The sequence below is a fragment of the Physeter macrocephalus genome, chromosome 20, assembly GCF_002837175.3.
Source record: "Physeter macrocephalus isolate SW-GA chromosome 20, ASM283717v5, whole genome shotgun sequence".
Taxonomy (NCBI): domain Eukaryota; kingdom Metazoa; phylum Chordata; class Mammalia; order Artiodactyla; family Physeteridae; genus Physeter; species Physeter macrocephalus.
This window is the reverse complement of record NC_041233.1, coordinates 97,799,684-97,817,339: the sequence shown is the minus strand read 5'-3', so window position 1 is coordinate 97,817,339 and position 17,656 is coordinate 97,799,684. Positions and strand designations below refer to the sequence as shown.

At 34.3% G+C, this 17,656-nt stretch overlaps 1 protein-coding gene across 1 annotated transcript in view; it reads left to right on the top strand.

Annotated features, from left to right (window-relative positions):
* TNKS (tankyrase) overlaps positions 1–17,656 on the top strand; it is a 189,384-nt gene that overhangs the window by 140,398 nt on the left and 31,330 nt on the right. Inside the window, exons 12-17 of the mRNA XM_024131525.3 lie at positions 1,214–1,385; positions 4,882–4,961; positions 8,140–8,285; positions 10,472–10,637; positions 11,976–12,195; positions 12,500–12,609. Of these exons, the coding sequence (XP_023987293.1) occupies positions 1,214–1,385; positions 4,882–4,961; positions 8,140–8,285; positions 10,472–10,637; positions 11,976–12,195; positions 12,500–12,609 (894 nt within the window). The remainder of the gene's footprint in view (positions 1–1,213; positions 1,386–4,881; positions 4,962–8,139; positions 8,286–10,471; positions 10,638–11,975; positions 12,196–12,499; positions 12,610–17,656) is intronic.

Below are 17,656 nucleotides of genomic sequence, written 5' to 3'. Positions count from 1 at the left end.
ATACACTGATGTGTATAAAATTGATGACTAATAACCTGCTGTATAAAAAAAAAAATTAAAAAATTTTTTTAAAAAAGAATTTATTTGAACCCTTGCCTGAAGTGTCACAGCCTTACAACAATGAAGAGCTGGAGACAGGGAGACTGTCTTAAATCCTTTCTTTTCTTAATCTTGTGTTTGGTGGGGGTGCCCAAGCAGTTTGAATAACCAACCAGCATATATTTGAGAATTTACTATGTACCATTAACAGGAGCTTTCTAGAGGACCCAGAAAACCTATACAACACTTTCCGTATTTCAGTAACCTTAGTTTTACTTGGTAAGCAAACACTATCCCTGTGTTCTAATTTATAAAATAGTGCTGAAGTGACATAGGTGTTCAGAAAGGAAGTAATCATCAGGGCTTCAAGTAATCAAGGAAGATTTCTTAGAAAAGGTGAGACTTGCACTGGGTCTCATAACCCAGAAAGGCAGAACGAAGGGCTTCTCTGAAAGAAGCAGCATGTACAATGAACATGGACTTTGGTCTGAGTGGAGTAGAGTCTTTACTGGGGTATCCTAGAAAACAGGTTAGGACTAGTTAGTTTTGATCAAATTATAAACATGATTCCGAAGTTTAACATTGTCTTAACAGTCTTAAAATTATTCTTCCTTTATAATTCTTGAAAGTTTTAAAAATGGAACCTTTGAGTCTTCAAATCAGGTTTTTGGTTAAATGTGTGATTCAATTAGGGCATTCTATCATAATCATTTACTAAAATTAGAAAAGAAATGTAATTAATTACTTTGACTATCTTTGCTTACTTATTCTGTTGTCTTTATATTCCGGGAACAAGTTTGGTAGAACTCATTCATCCAAAAGTATTTAATGTGCATCTTTGACGTGGCAGGCAGTGAACATCAGGCAAGAGTCCCAGCCCTCAGGGACCTTACAGAGACCCCTAGTTGTGAGGAGAGTGGCAGGGTGTGGAGGATGGACAGGAAGTCGTTCAGGGAAAGGATGGATATGGTAGAATTTTCAATAAGGTGGTCAGAGAAAGGCAACTAAGAAGATGGTATTTCTTAGAATCAGTAAGCGAGAATTAATAATGAATAGTCTGTGGTATTTTTCAAAAAGCTTTGACAGTTGATTTTTCTCATAATTTATTCGCTAGGGTGTAAAAGGGAACAAAAATAGCTGCTCGATCTCATGCGCCCACCCAATGATTTTTCAGATGAATGCACTGGACACCCTTGGTCAGACTGCTTTGCATAGAGCTGCCCTTGCCGGTCACCTGCAGACCTGCCGCCTGCTACTGAGTTACGGCTCTGATCCCTCCATCATCTCTTTGCAAGGCTTTACAGCAGCACAGATGGGGAACGAAGCAGTGCAGCAGATTCTGAGTGGTAAGTTCAAATAGACATTGCATTCTGTTCTTCCTCTTCCATGTCTGTCCACTGATAAACACTTTCCACAGGCAAACTTTGTGCCCCTTGTTTTAAGTGGCTCTTTGGAATATTTTCTTTGCCTGAATATTTTTCCTGCCTTTCCTTGTGGAAAGCCTGTGGCTCTGCCCGTCAGCCTATTTTGGTGGGGTTGAGGTAGGTGTCATGAAAAGAGGCAACCATTTTCTTTAATTTTTTTAGTGTTAAGTTGGAAACCTGACTTATGGGTGTTATGATCAAAGGTTACTTAAAACTCCTATAAATAGTGTGGAATTCCTGGTTTAAATATAATTATAAAATCTTACTGAGTGTTACAGTGCCTACCTAGTACAGTGTTATATATTTTAAGTATCTAGTTTATTGAGGGCGATCAAACGTAAAACTGTTACAAAAACAGATACTAGTTTCCAAAGCCCCCAAATTAGAGGAAATAACACAGTCTGCCTACTGAAAAATGAATAAGAAGTTACAAAAGAAATTTAATATAATTGACTCTTCTTTCTCGTTCTTTTAATTTTTTCCATGGATTATGTCTGCTGTAGAATGACCTAACAAACTGAAAGAGTACAGTAGAGTAGGCTACAGGCAAGGCATCAGAAGTCTGCTACTTTCCCTACGTATAATGCAGTAGTTCTTTTCTTCATCAGACACAGCGTACCCTCTTTATTATGAATATTTTCTAGCATCCACTTACTATCCAGAAATGAAATTCATAGATATTATGACCTAACTATACAGACCTTTCCAAAAATAATTATTAAATGCCCTATCTATAATAGAAAAGGAAAATGAAAGTAAATTACAGTAAAATAATTTATAATTGTTACAATAGTAATAGCTATTACTCTAGTGGGCATGACTCCACTAGAAGACAAAAATTAACCCCACAAATTTCTGAAGGGCCCCCAAAAAGTATAGCCCAGTTAAGAATCACTACTATACATGGACACAGGGGACCTTTCCAGGCTTATGGAGCATGGTACGTGTTGTTAGAGCTGAGTCAGAGCTAACCAGCCTCATAAGAGTAACTGTGCCACATTATCAAAGCTGTTGATTTGGCTTATTTTCCTTGTGTTAGTTCATTCTTAGGTAGTGGCATTCTACTTCAGTCTTAGGTAATGATCTCTAGACAGTTAAAGTTAGACCTATCTAGGCCATCTTCTCTATCAATACCAAGAAGATCTATCTAAAGGAATAAAATTTGCTATCATAGGATTTATAGCTTCAACTATGAAAAACATGCCTTCATTTAACTTCCTGTTTCTACAGAGCAATAGAACATTTGCTTAAAGAAGATAAGCACTCTTTGACTAGGAAATACTTCTGCCTTCTCAGTAAATTCTAATAATTTCTAAAAGGTGTGATTTTTGTTTCAAAAATTTTTCTCATACTTTTGTAAGAACCATTTAGTAGTGGATTTTAAGTTAGTTTCTATAAGTTGTAACCATAAATCAGGCAAACATTTATAGCTATTACATCAGATTTTCTAATAATACTGTACATAGTTTTTAGAGGTAATTGACAAAATGGTGAGGAAAGGATTGAATAAATTAAGCAGATTAGCTCCAGTAATGCTTTTAAAACGTCTTCTAAATGAATAGTTAGAATATATGACTGCTGGTAAAAGATAAATAGTGAATCACAAATGAAAATTTTTTCAATTATTTTGATAATTCTTAAAAATTGATGAGTAAGATAAAGCATTATATAGGTCATTAAATGCCTAATTTAGTATGTGCCAGAACTTTTTAGTTTAGTTCTTCATATTTTTTTTTTGATCTGGAAAGATAATACAAATAATAGAAATTAACGGTAAAGTCTTGCCCTTAGATTTTTTTTTAAATGGGAATTATTTTTTATTTGGAAGAGGATATAATTTTTTAAACTAATATTTCTGCAAGAAACTTGTGTGTCTGTAGTCTGTAGACCATGTACTGGCTGAACTTTTCAACTGTACCTGTATTTACTAATCCAATTCCAGGTTATATCTATAATGACTCCTGAAAGAATATATCAATCATATAGAATGTATAGTAAGTTATTAGGGTTCTGTTCTGGGTAATATTTTAAAGATTCATTTTAAAACACCTGTTAATACCAGATTTGAGATCCACTTTTAGAAACCTGCACTTTCAGCTCCCAAGTCTATAGTTGCCAACAGTTTACATTAGTAAAGTTTTCTGCAGACTAACAAATGCAATAAACTCCCTTTTAAAGAAAAATAATTGTTGATATTTCAAAAATGTATTTCATTATATGAAATACTCTCATCTTTCCTCCCTTTAATCTTAGCATTTTATCTGCTAAGTATTATTATTATGACTAAATAAATACAGTTTATCTTCCATTGAAGACTTCCCATAACTTACTCTGTAAAACTCACTTCCCTGAATTAAGTACTTTAGAAAGAGCTGAAGTATTTCTTCTGAAATCTGAAACCTTATTATAGCATCACTTGATCTTCCCTTTTGGACACTGGGCTCAAGGAAGGTGTCTCTGGCCACAAGATACTGAAATCTTAAGCCTGGAAGAGAATTTCTGGGAAACCAACCAACGCTCACTTTATAGGTGCGAAAACTAAGCTATCAAATGATTTGTCCATCATCACAATAGAGCCCAGTCTAAATCCAGGTTTTCTGGACTTAAGTTCTTTTGTGTTACATGAGTGTGTGTACACGTGTGCATTATAAAAGCCACACTTAATGTCCATGAACATACTTTGAGTGATAAGCATTGTTATCTTTAAAAATCTTTTTATTTGGGCCAATGTATAATGAATTTTTGGTTTGTTTATAGTATTGGATTAATCAGAATAACTCATTTTTTAGCCTCATAACTTCTAGACTCAACAGCCTGATTTAATTATTCTATTTAACATTTGTATCACACCTCTTAAGACATTTTAAATTGCATTTCCCTGAAGCCATAATAAATGTGAATTAAACAAATTTCTGTATTTAGTAGGCCTTTTTTGTACACTGATTATATTTTCTAAGTTCACTGATTTCAGGAGTATTACTTCTGTTTCATATTGTAGAAATTGAGACCAAAAAGAAAGGCTAAACATTAAGCACTGAAAGTTGAGTGGCTTCCCTCGGTTTACATAACAGAATCTATTGCAAAGCTTCGCTCCAACACTTTGAAAGACCAATGTATCATAAAGATGTCCTTGATCTCATGGTCCTATGTTTCTCCATTCCCCTTTGCCAAGTTTTGACCATAAAATTTGAAAGAGTAATTGGGATGGAGAAGGATTTGTGTGTCCTAAAATTTGTTTGAATTTGGCTTCTGATAAGGTGAATATAGATTGAAGTAAGACACCACAAAACCTTAAATTAGATCTTAGAAATTTCCGACACCTTAACCTCTCTCTTTCCATTCACCAAATAATTTTCCCTCCTTAGCTACTCTGTGATTCCTTAAAAACCAACAGTACTCTTTCCTTTCTTTCATGTAGAAAGTACACCTATACGCACTTCTGATGTTGACTATCGGCTCTTAGAAGCATCTAAAGCCGGAGACTTGGAAACTGTGAAGGTAAGGCAGCACTTTAATGTCTTGGGTAGCTCTGTGGAACCTTTGCTTACCAATTCATTTTAAGCTTGTAAATGAAACTACTCAAATCCAAACAATAAAAGGGATGAGCAGAGTAGATCCATAAACAGGAGAGATCTTTAACTGTGAAGGTTTTCCTAGTATGTGCCTTACATTAAACCACTTTCTAGTCACTTTACTTCTGGCTACATGAATGCTCTTTTTATTTCCACTTTTATTAATTAAAATGTTATTTTGGCCACTTTCATAAATTTCCAAGCTAGTTCAAGCCCAGGTAATAGTACAGTAAAGTTTGAAACAATGTTCTTGACCTTTTCCAAGAGATTCTCACATTTGCTCTAGGAAAGCATCCTTATGATCCTGCAACCATTTGGAATTAATTATATAGAAGATGGATCTTCTTTTCTATGTCATTGCTTGCCAAGGAAATTTTATCAACCTTTACTTGTGGTGTAGAAACAATGATTATAGATTGAATTTTTTCAAATATAAAATTATATTCTAATATTGAATATGCCTTTTTAAAACACACACACTTCCCATCTATAATCATTCATGTGTGGATGAAAATAGCAGAAAGGGATATGAGTTTTGTTTTTGTTTGGGGATTGGTCTTGTAGTTTTGTTTTTTTTTTCCTTCTTTTAAAGAAAGGCTAATTGCAAATTTGGTATTGATAATCTTACCAGCTTATTTTTTACAAACTAATCTTGCTCATTTCTTATTGTCATTTCTTATTAAGCAAACTTGGTTTTTGTGATTTTTAGCAAACAAATTTTAGTACTCTTGATGATGTATACTGGTTGAAAATGACAGTAAACGCTTTCTAAACTCTGTTGCCTAGAAATTTTATTTTTGTTGCATTATGTGGCTACTTCTAACCTCTCTTCCATCTTACATTAACATCTAAGTTATTTAAAGGAAGATAGTAAATTTCAGTCATAATAGCCACTAGAGAGAAATTTTAAATTTCTCTTAGATCTGAAATTATATATATTTTTTCTTAAAAATACTTTTATCATTTGAAATGTATCCTAATAAAATTTTAAAATATAAAAGTGATTAGGACTCCTTTTCTGTATCACAGCATGATAACCCCAGTGCTAGAATTGCTATATGTGCCCATTACAATTAAATTAGTTTATTATTTTTTTAATGTGTAGGTTTTAATTCCTACATCTTGTATGTATGTATTAGAAAGCATGCCACAGCTTCGAAGTTTCTTGAACAATCCATTCACAATAAAGGCCAAATATATTTTTATGAATAGAGTAGAAATGGCAGAAGAAAACAAAGCACAAATTAAGTGAGAATTAAGCATGGTAAACTTCCTTCCTTAGAGGCTTTAGAAAGCATTAGAAATTAGTTATTAGAAAAAAAGGCTGTTTGCTGAGTAAAGTATTTGAGAAGCAGGTAGGAAGGATATAAAAATTGCCTTGGCATTCAAAAAGAAATTGAAATAGAATAGAGGATAAAGAACTTCCAAATAGTAAAAAGCAAATATTTAATAAGCAGAATTGGCTTTCTTTTTGTTAATAAAAAAGTAAAATAAGGTAAAATAAATTGGGTTTCATTCCCTACCTCATCCCCACTTTGCCACTGTTGTCTGCAAAAGAAAAAAAAAAGCTAACTTAGAATATAAAGAACTAGAATAAAAGCAGCAGCAGCAGGAAGCAGCTTCAGTCATGTAAGACACCATAGAAGGTGTTTATTGTCAATTTTTGTAGCCTTTCTTTCTAGTTTATGTATTTATTTCTATTTAATTTTGTTTTTTGATTCTATAATTTATATAGTAATAAAATATATAAAATTTGCCACAGACTCAGTTGTCATGAAAAGATATAACTTGGCCAGATGACAGTGGCTTTTCAGATTTTAATCTCTCCCTTATGCCCAGACTTCCTTCTGTCATATAAAAATTGTACCACCTGAAAATCCCTGTTTTTACCCTACCAGCCCCTCCTCAGTATCTCCATAGATATCTTCCAGGTTCAGAGTTTTTATATTATAATAGCTCATTACAGTGAGCTATATATGAAAGCCCTTGCCATCATACCTGTAGCCTAGAAAATGTCACCGTTTTTCTCTGCTTTTTTAACTTAAGAATTCTTCTTTTCATTACCTCTGTTCTCATCACTTCCCTGAATTTGGGTAATTAAGTGATGTAGCAAGAAGATCAAAAGATTAAGAATCAGGGAAGTGGGGTTTAAGTTTTTATTCTACCCCTTACCAACTGTATGAAAAAGGATGTCACTTAACTTCTCTGAGCCTTGGTTTTTTTATCTGTAAAATGGAGATGATGATTGTTTTTACACATAGATAATAATCCTCTCACTGAAAAAATATGAAATTCTTTATAAGTTGTTCCTCAAATATTTTTATTGTAGTCCATCTATCACCATCAGCGATGCAACCGCTCTGGCCTAACTTTGCTTCTACTGCTTTGTAAGCAAACAGTTGAGCTTGTGCTGAAATGATAATATTCAAAAGGAGAATAAGTGAAAGAGAAGAGATTTGGAGGATACAGCTGAAGGAGATAGAAGGCCAAAAACTAGAATATGATCAGAATCAATCTGACTCGTAGACTTAGACAAATATCCCCTCAAAGATCAAGTAAAACATTGTTGACTGCATGGCTTTGCTGAGATGGATCGAAGGGCCAAGTGGATGGCCCAGACAGAATTAATGTAATTTTTCCAGAGCCTTCTTGCCTGCCACATCAAAGGAGGCAAGAATTCTGGGTAATTCTGCAGTCAGCCAGGGTTGGTCTTATTTGAGCAAAGAGTGGCTAAGAGTGTGCTGGTACAAGCATACAGGCTGTTACAGGCAGTCTCGGGGAGGAAAGCCTTATAACTATGAAGAAGGAAGGCACCATTTGCCTTGGAAATGCTTGCCTTATTATGGGTTTTTCTTTTTGATTAAGATTTTGGCCAGGAAATGTTGAAAAAGATTAAATAGCTCTGCAAACGGAACATTTGTAGACACTGTAAAGCCAAACATCGTGCTGATTTTAAAACATCACTTGTATTATCTAATCTTTGGAAAAATATTCATTAGAAAAATACAATTTATCCAATATGTCTGCAGTATTTTGGAGCGAGTTCTATGAAAAAATACTAACGTTCTTTTTGTGTTTGCCTGTGTGTGTGTGTGCCATAAAAGCAACTTTGCAGCCCTCAGAATGTGAATTGCAGAGATTTAGAGGGCCGGCATTCTACACCCCTACACTTTGCGGCAGGCTATAACCGTGTGTCTGTCGTGGAGTACCTCCTACACCATGGTGCCGATGTCCATGCCAAAGACAAAGGGTATGCATTAGAATTTCACTGTTTGGGATTCATTTTCTTGATACTTAAAATTTCTTTTCTTTATATTTTTGAAGTTGTAGATTTTTTTTCCCTATTAAAAAAGTAATGCATGTTTCTTTTAAGTTTAAAGCATAAATTAAAACATTATGGAAATGTATAGTGTAGAAAGTGAAAAGTCCCTCTCACCCCACCTCTTAGACATTACAGCATCAAAATTTTGTTGTAACCGTCTGGAGTGTTGAAGGACCTGTCGCAGTGTGTGTTCTGTTGTGGTGGAGCTTATTTTTAACGTAAATGATGATGTCACTCTACACGGTCTGCTTTGCAATTTGCCTTTTTCACCCAGTAGTATATCTTGAATGTCTTTCCATGTCAGTACTTAATAGTTCATTTCATCCTTTTAATGCCTATATATAGTATTTTATTGCATTATGTACATGTGTTTATATAGTTTGTAATTTATTGTTCATCCCTTTTTCTGCTATTAAAAATGTATAATCTCCTCCTAAAAGAAGCCACCCATCCCAAAGTCATATTAATAGAAACATAATTTTATTTTTACTCATTCAGATATTCTCTATTTTTATATTAGTTTACTGAACTGTTTTAATTTATCTAGACAGAGTTTAAAGCAGCCGTGGAAGCTATTTAGAAAAGCAAGAAGGGGGCTTCCCTGGTGGCGCAGTGGTTGAGAATCCGCCTGCCGATGCAGGGGACACGGGTTCGTGCCCCGGTCCGGGAAGATCCCACATGCCGCAGAGCGGCTGGGCCCGTGAGCCATGGCCGCTGAGCCTGCGCGTCCGGAGCCTGTGCTCCGCAACGGGAGAGGCCACAGCAGTGAGAGGCCCGTGTACCTCAAAAAAAAAATAAAAAAAAAAAGAAAAGCAAGAAGGAAGTTTTAACTGAAATGAGCTTCCATATCCTGAGTTAATGTAATATCGTCTCAAAATATAAATAAGCACCTTTCTGTGTAATTACATACCAGACTGCTGTAGAATTAAACCACACAACTTAGACCTCAGTTAACCATTTTGGGTTTATTTATCTTTTAAAAGGGACACATCAGACATGAATATTTAATAATATTATCACTAGCTCTTTCAAAGTATTATGGTGCGTTAGAGAGGAACCGACATTTGTTTCTATTGCCATCAGCGCCACCCCCCCCTTTACTTTTGGCCGCGCCGCGTGGGATCTTAGTTCCCCGACCAGGGATTGAATCTGCACCCCCTGCGTTGGAAGTGCAGAGTCTCAACCACTGGACCGCCAGGGAAGTCCCTCTATTGGCCCATTTTAGCAGTCAGTATTTTTGGTCTCAAAACATTAAAAACAAAAACAGAAAAACCTGATCTCTCTAAGCAAAAAGGTACTAACTTGATACCTTGTGTTTGCTGTGTACTAAGTGCAACTTAAACTTATCCTTTTGATGCACCCTTTTTTATGGGGACATCTTTGTCATTTTAGAATGCCAGCTGCCTTCCAATCAGAACTTAGAGTCATCACAGGATTGTTTGCTCATCTGACTAGAGTTTATGGTTGATTTCATTATTTTCTTTACTGAATACTGAAGTTTCTCTATCACTTGGATTTTGAGTTTTCATTTCTTGGCACCTAAATATTTAAATCTATGCACAGAAACCACTACTAAATTATTAAGAATTTTTTAAAAAGCCCAAAACAAAAGGTTGAACTTGCCTAAGTAAATAAGTTAGAGTGCATTTGTGTAATTTATAAGTAAGCAGGCATACAATTTTCACTAGGAAGACCCAAATGGAAGAAAATCTGAGAGATGATAAAACCAGATTATTAATTAGTTATTCCTGAAATTACTTTGTAGTGTTGCTCTTTATATTGCCAGGATGAAACCTGAATTAAAAGTATTATAATAGAACCTTTTTTTATGGGTATATCTATATGTATTTTAAGAATAAAGATTGCTGTGAAATTTATATCCATCACCAAGAAACTAAGCAAGGTCCTTATATTGAAAGGGACATTTCTGAAATTTTTGAAATTGTTAATCCTTATTTGGAAATGGATGATGCTATCTTCAAGATCAGAGGAGAATTTTTTTTTTTAAGTGAGTGTTCAGTATAGTCAATGCCATAGAGAATTATTTTTATTATACATATCATTTTAATGCAAAGATTTGTTGTATGTCTTTAAAATAATTTTCTTTTGTTTAGTGGCTTGGTGCCTCTTCATAATGCTTGTTCATATGGACACTATGAAGTAGCTGAGCTCTTGGTAAGGCATGGGGCTTCTGTCAATGTGGCAGACTTATGGAAATTTACCCCTCTACATGAAGCAGCAGCTAAAGGAAAATATGAAATCTGCAAGCTCCTTTTAAAAGTATGTAATTTTAAAAATTATAAAATATAAAGTAATTATATTTATTATTTGGTTAGGACATAAAATTACATCAGAGTAAATTATTCTATAATACAGTACAGTAAGTACTGTAGAGCCTGCTTCCACTTTCTATTTTAGGGGGATGTTTAAGTGTGATATCATGATACTCAAGTAGCTTTGAGTAATGTCTGAAGAGCCTTTCTGAACTGACTTGATTATATTGAGTTCATCACAGTTCAACAAGGTAGGCTTTGGAAAGAATTGAATTAGTTTGCATTGCTTATCTGATACTTACAGTATTAATATCAGAAAACATTTGTACGAGAAGAACCAAGTTTTTCCATCAAGTTTGATTTTTTTCTTCTTACTAGCTATTTTATTATTGTTAACAAGCTCATTTCTAATTATTAAGCATTATTTAAACATTAAAGGATATGAAGTTAAATTAAAAGATGTGAAATTAAAAGATGTGAAAAATGACTGGACATGTATTTATGTCATTTCCTCTTTTTTTTTTAAACTAGAGAAAAACTTGTCCTGGTTAAATATAAAATTCTTCTGCCACTTTCATGGGATCAAGTATGTTCTTATGAGTTTTGAGAATAACACTGTATTTGATACTCATTTTTATTATCACTGGTTAGTAAGAAATAACTTCTAGGACAATGTGAATTCATTGTCTAGGTTGGTTATTCCAGATTTCTCCATTGAGCCTATAGCAGTCTGTGTCAGGCCTGTAATAAAGATTCTTGACTTTTATTGACCTTATTTCATAGGTATAGATGATTAAACTTTTAAAATCAAATTAACTGTTAATACATTTCTACCTAATTTCATGATAGGTTCTAAGACTTACAATGGAAATATTTTTAAATTACCAAACTTTCTTTTTATTGATTCCTTTTGGAATTAAGTACTTTTTCCACCTGTGTGTCTTCCTCTTCTCATTTCATCAACACTGAATATCTCTATATAATTGAAATCTGGTCAACATTAATATCCAGGCCATGATTAAAAGGAAAAGTGGTTTCTGAAGACAGCTTGGAGTCTGAGAAAGTATATGATATGAAAAGTAAAAGACACTCGACACCTTTCCCACTCACCATCACTGTTGATCCTGAGGCTTGGGGCTTTGGTTGGGAAGTATTGATAGTTAGAAAGCTGATCCAGTATATTGCTAAGTAGGAATTTTGCAAGAAAGACCGAATATTGCCTCTGTTTTTCACAATGCATATAGAATAGATAATCTTTCTTTGGATGAGTGAAGGTGAAGTTAAAAATAAAGAAACAAAACAAAGGTACTACAGAAAACACAAACCCCATTTGGTTATTTTGTAGCATGGAGCAGATCCAACTAAAAAGAACAGAGATGGAAATACACCTTTAGATTTGGTAAAAGAAGGAGACACAGATATTCAAGACTTACTGAGAGGAGATGCTGCTTTGTTGGATGCTGCCAAGAAGGGCTGCCTGGCAAGAGTGCAGAAGCTCTGTACCCCAGAGAATATCAACTGCCGAGACACCCAGGGCAGAAACTCAACCCCTCTGCACTTGGCAGGTAAGCATCACCAGCACTTCCAAGGCTCATGATCTTTCTTAGATACCTAATACAGCTCACCAGAAGATGAAAGAAATGCTGAGCATGAAGAGTACTACTCAGAAAATGCTTGATTGATGTTATTTTAAATAATTTCTTATTATAAATTATACAAATTTCTTATTGTAAATGTCTTATTCTTAATTATGTGATAGTAGTATTAGCTTTTAAAGCAAAAAGTATTAATGTTTTCTGGTCCTTATCATTTATATACATATCTTTCTTCTTCTTTTAAGCTGACGTTTGCCTTTTTTCATTCTAACAGCAGGCTACAATAACCTGGAAGTAGCTGAATATCTTCTAGAGCACGGAGCAGATGTTAATGCCCAAGACAAAGGTGGTTTAATTCCTCTTCACAATGCAGCGTCCTATGGGGTGAGCATGCTAAAGTTAAAGTCTAGAAAACTTCACTGATATTTATTACTTTGTTAAATGCATACCATGCATGCAATAAGTAGATATCTAACCGACAGCATAATTTAGTACAATTTTAATCTTAATATTCAGAGTGTTTCTAGCGTTCTCAGTTAGGCATAACTATCTTTTGGCCAAGGACCATACTTTTTATAGCTTTTTGGTCTCTTCACATTATCTAGCACAATAATTGGTATGTAATGGCTGCTCAGTTAATATTTATTGATGTAGATAATGTATCTTAACTCTACCTTAAGTAGATTTTAGAAACTATGAAAGCCAGGAGGTTCCTCTATAGGCATGGAAGTTATGCTTGCTTATGTTTATCCTCAGCATCTTAGAAAGATTCAAGAAAATGGTTGAGCTATTGGTGTATATGGTTTCATAGAGTTCAGATGACTAGCTGAAACCCCACAGTGAAAATCGCAATTGATTCTCGCAAAGCCCTGTAACTGTAATCTGTAATCATTAGCTGAAAGAGGAAGAGGGTTGTATTCCAGTGCCTTGACATTTGTTGGACTGACTGCCTGGAAGTCACCAAGGCCCACTTTAGGTCTGATGAATCACACAGGAAGAAGATGAATGCTTTTGTGCTTGTCAGAATCCCTATTTGACTGTAAAGATGCACACGTGCCAGAATGTACATACTAGGGGCTCTCATAGATGGAATCATTATTGGTGAGGACAGTTTATAGGTTTGCAAAAGCCTGACAGACTGTAAGTAAAAACTAATCACCATGATTTCCATATTCTCTTACTCTCTTCTCCCTTGCCCTTCATAATGAGAATATCTGCATCTTCTCATGCCCCCTCTCAAAGACCAGTATTTCAGGGAGATGACATGTCTGAGTGGGAATAATCAAGGAAAGCAAACAATCTAGTTTCAAGTTGGACAGAAAGGAAAGAAAATTTTACTTCCAAGTGTGATATATGCTAATTGAAAGTTATCAGATTTAATAAATATATTATTAGTACTGAAATCCTCTTGAAACTTCTGTATTTGAAGTTATCTTTCCAAAGATAATTAATCCTTTATTAAAATCATTAGAATTTTCTTTTAGCCTTCTTTCATATAAAATTCTCAATTTCACTGTACAATGTGTATTTCTCCTGAAGACCAGGCATGCTAAATATTTACTGCTAATATACTACATATACATATAATCCTTTTATCTTTGAGTTATAAGTATAGATATGTATCATTTGGAGAATAATGTCCAGTACTTCTTAGCATGATCCTTCTCTCCGTATTATATTCCATGAAGCTAAGCCTCAGTTAAAAGTTTATCAGTTAAGAGTTTATAAAACTGATGGGATCAGTGTCTTTTAACGTCTGTATAAATCTACTAATGAGTGAGGATAGGTGTAGGCAGTAGAATTATACTTCTTGACTTGATCTAATAAAACATAAACTGTCAACTGTGTAGACTATGTGGATCTATGTACTGTGTTTTCAGTATATCCCATACTTTGTGGATGTGGAAAAGTTCAGTCCCGTCAGTCTTTTCCTTTCATAGCTTTCATAGTTGTCACTGAGGATGAAGAAAGTAAAACTAAATTTTTAAGGTTTAAGTATTTTACCTTTTAATTCCCATTCTTCTGATGGGAAAGGTGTTGAGATTCTACTTATTACACATATGTGTCATTTTGTGACCAGTGTGAAAGAAAGAAAATTTATAGTGGTTCTCTTTTGTGGCTAAATATAATAAGGTAGAGTGCAGGATGGCCTTGTCTTTGTTCGTATTCCCTTGCAGCTATCTTGCCATTAGCTGAGGGAGTGTAATGCAGTCCACCTCCTGACCAGAGGCCCGCTGTTCCGTTTTCATAAACTTGTTTCACCATTATCCACAACTCCTGCTCTCCTCTTTTAACTCCAAGTGAGAAAAATCATGAGCATTTTTAGTTTCATTCTCTCTTTTTATGTTATCCTGCTTTTTATTACATCCCTACTGCTGAGCTCTTTGTAAATGAATGTAGCTTATGGAGGTAGAAATGAAGAGAAAGTTCTCCAGGCTGTGTAGAGGGCATTTGGTAGAGGTTTCAATCAACCTGGTTCATCCCGTCCTTCTACTAAAGAATGCTAATGAGCTAGACAGTATGTTTGTAGCAAGTACTTTTGCCTCAGTGTGTGGGTGGATTTTTTTTACTCACTCTAAAAATCCTTCTTGTATTAAACTTGGAAACTTTAAAAATCAAATATCTGTGAGCTAATGACTATGTACTCTTATTCTAAAACTTTTACTTTGGTAGTTTCTTGACTTTTTTTGGTTACCATGTTTTTACCATGTGCAACATATACCCACCCTCCCACCCCCAGTAACATCTCATAGTGATTTTCAGTTGGCAGTAGGTAAGGTCATTCCCTCCATTGAGAAACTCTTTTCTACGAAATAATTTTATCTAATGCAATTTGTATATCATATAACCTGTTGTCAGTAACCACATCAAATCTGTATTTATCTCAGTCTCAATTAGTAGACTTAAAAATAAGGACCAAGGTTAACCATGATATAAAAAAATGTTTAAGCTACTTTATCTTATTTTAGCTAAGGGGTAGATATAATTATATTTTCATTATCTCTAGACATATAAATCCATATGTCTTTCCAAAGCCCCTTTTTATTCATATAGCACATAAGCCTTGGCTGGATATTTTAATGAAATTATAGGGCTCTGTTAGGGTGGCAGAACACTGGTTATATAGTATTAATATCAATGATGCTTGGACTGGCCTGGCTGCATGGTGTATATGATGTACTGCCCTGAAATGATAGTTTTGTGAAGGAGATTTTGGTGGCACTTTGCATGGAATAGAGGCTTCTATATTTAAAATAAGGCTATTGGTAGAGTAGTTTTAGGTATAGGGTTACCCAGTGATATCTACTTAAATAGCTTTCCCCTGATATCATACTCTCTGCCATTTTCAACTTCTCAGGAAATGACGCTTGTGTTTTAGTCTAGCAAGACCATGCAGGCAGATGTGGCGAAATGGAGACCTGAATTTGGAGTCTGAACATCTGGGATCTAGTCTTTAATCTTTTCCTCCATAACCCACAAGTCTTCAGCAAGTGCCTTAATCTTTCTAATCTTCACTGTCCTCACTAGTAAAACTTAGATGCTGAGACCGTCTTTACAGGGTTATTGTGATAATTAGCTAAGACCATGCATGTGGAAAGTGCATTCTATCCAAATCCAAGGTAATACAGTTATTATGAGATAACTCGATCCACACAGCCCTCATACTGGGCCAGTCAGAATAAGGTCTGTGTGTCACTTTTACATCTCACAGCCTTAGGAATTAGCTGTATGTTTGACCAGCTCAATATCAGTATTAAATAGATTACTTGACTTCAGTAGTGGATAATGACTGGTAGCCTGCAGATAAAATAATTGTGTGAGATATCTGAAATTACATAAAGTTACTTAAGCTGTTATTTATTGGTCATCATTCTTTGATACATATTTTACCTTTTTTCCTCTGGAGAGCTCAGTCAGCTCTCTGTGTGTCTTTGGGCCTTTTTATATAGAAAGAACTTATTTACCACTTCAGTTTTTCCAAAAGGAGAAACAAAGACATAGTTTAAGGAGTTTAAATAAAAGTTACAGATTTCATGAGAGTATATATTAATGGTAATGTGCATTATCCTGTTTAGTGTTTTTGTATTATAATGCCTTATATTATTTTTTTAATATACATTTACACAAGACAACTAATTTTTTTGCTCTTCAGTAGATATAAGGCATTGATATTTATTTACCACACAGCATGTAGTTTTCTATTATCCCATAGTAAATCAATTTGCTGAGTTTTCTCTCTCAAGTTTTTCATTTTTTAATGCTTTCTCTAAAATGTATAATGTTAGGGGAATTTCATGACATTATTGTACAATTAAATTGCTCTAACTGGAACCCAAACACGTTTCTCTTCTCCCTACTTCCCAACTTTCTAAAATTAGGGCCCTTGCAGTGTTTTTATGTTGCATTTGTCGTTTAAAGCATTTTGTGTTGCAGCTGAATTTTGAAACCATATTAAATTGACTCCTGGAAACATTCCAGCAGAGTTCAATTCCTTTTCTAGACCTTCTAGTTCAATACTTTGCTCTTATGTATTGTATAGGACTGAGATGTAGCTTATTTATTGCATATGTCAGCCTTAAATTTCAGTTACTTTTTTTTGCCCCAGTGGTGTGGCTATTTACAGGGTTTAAGAATTGTGTTTTCAGTCTACTTGGATAGCAGTATATTTCCTGTTTATTGCTGTTTCATATGTTTGTCAGCAAATTTAATAAGCACGTAATTGGTTTCTCTAAGCATAAACTATAAATTTAATATAAAGAAAGTTTAATAATACATACCATATATATGATTCATTTTATACACACAGACACAATTTTCCTTGGACTATCTAATTTTGGAAGCCTACACAAATGAGTCTACCAAATTATATTATACTGCCAATACAAACGGGAGTAGAATAAAACTAATCATCAGGAACCTAGTTTAAACACCCCATAACCTTACTGGGGAGAAGCTTGAAATTACTCCGTGCTTTTGGGTTAATTGAACAAAAATAGCTATTCTTTTCAACATATATCCTTTGAATAAGGGAGATAAACCACTGGGGTCTGTTTTGTTTTAAGTGATTTTGATAGTGCTACAAATGTTACCTGTTTTTATCTTTTGTGTTAGAATCAATTTTATAATCATGATATATCTCATTCATAATCCCCAAAAGATCACAAAACGTGGCCTGTTTCAGAAGCCCTAGTCTGATTATGCTCTTTTTTGTTGTTGTTGTTGTCTTTATATTGTCAGAGCAAATATGGAAGCTTTCTTAGAAGTTGTCTGATTTGTATTTTCCTAATAAATTTTTTTCTGTTTTCTGAAATCACTTTTCCTAAAATTAACAAGTATTTGTATTATATTTTTAAAAAAACAAAAAATACTTTAATACTACCTCAGAAGAAGTACCTATTCTTTTTGAAGTGAGTGTCTTCAAGAGAGCAAA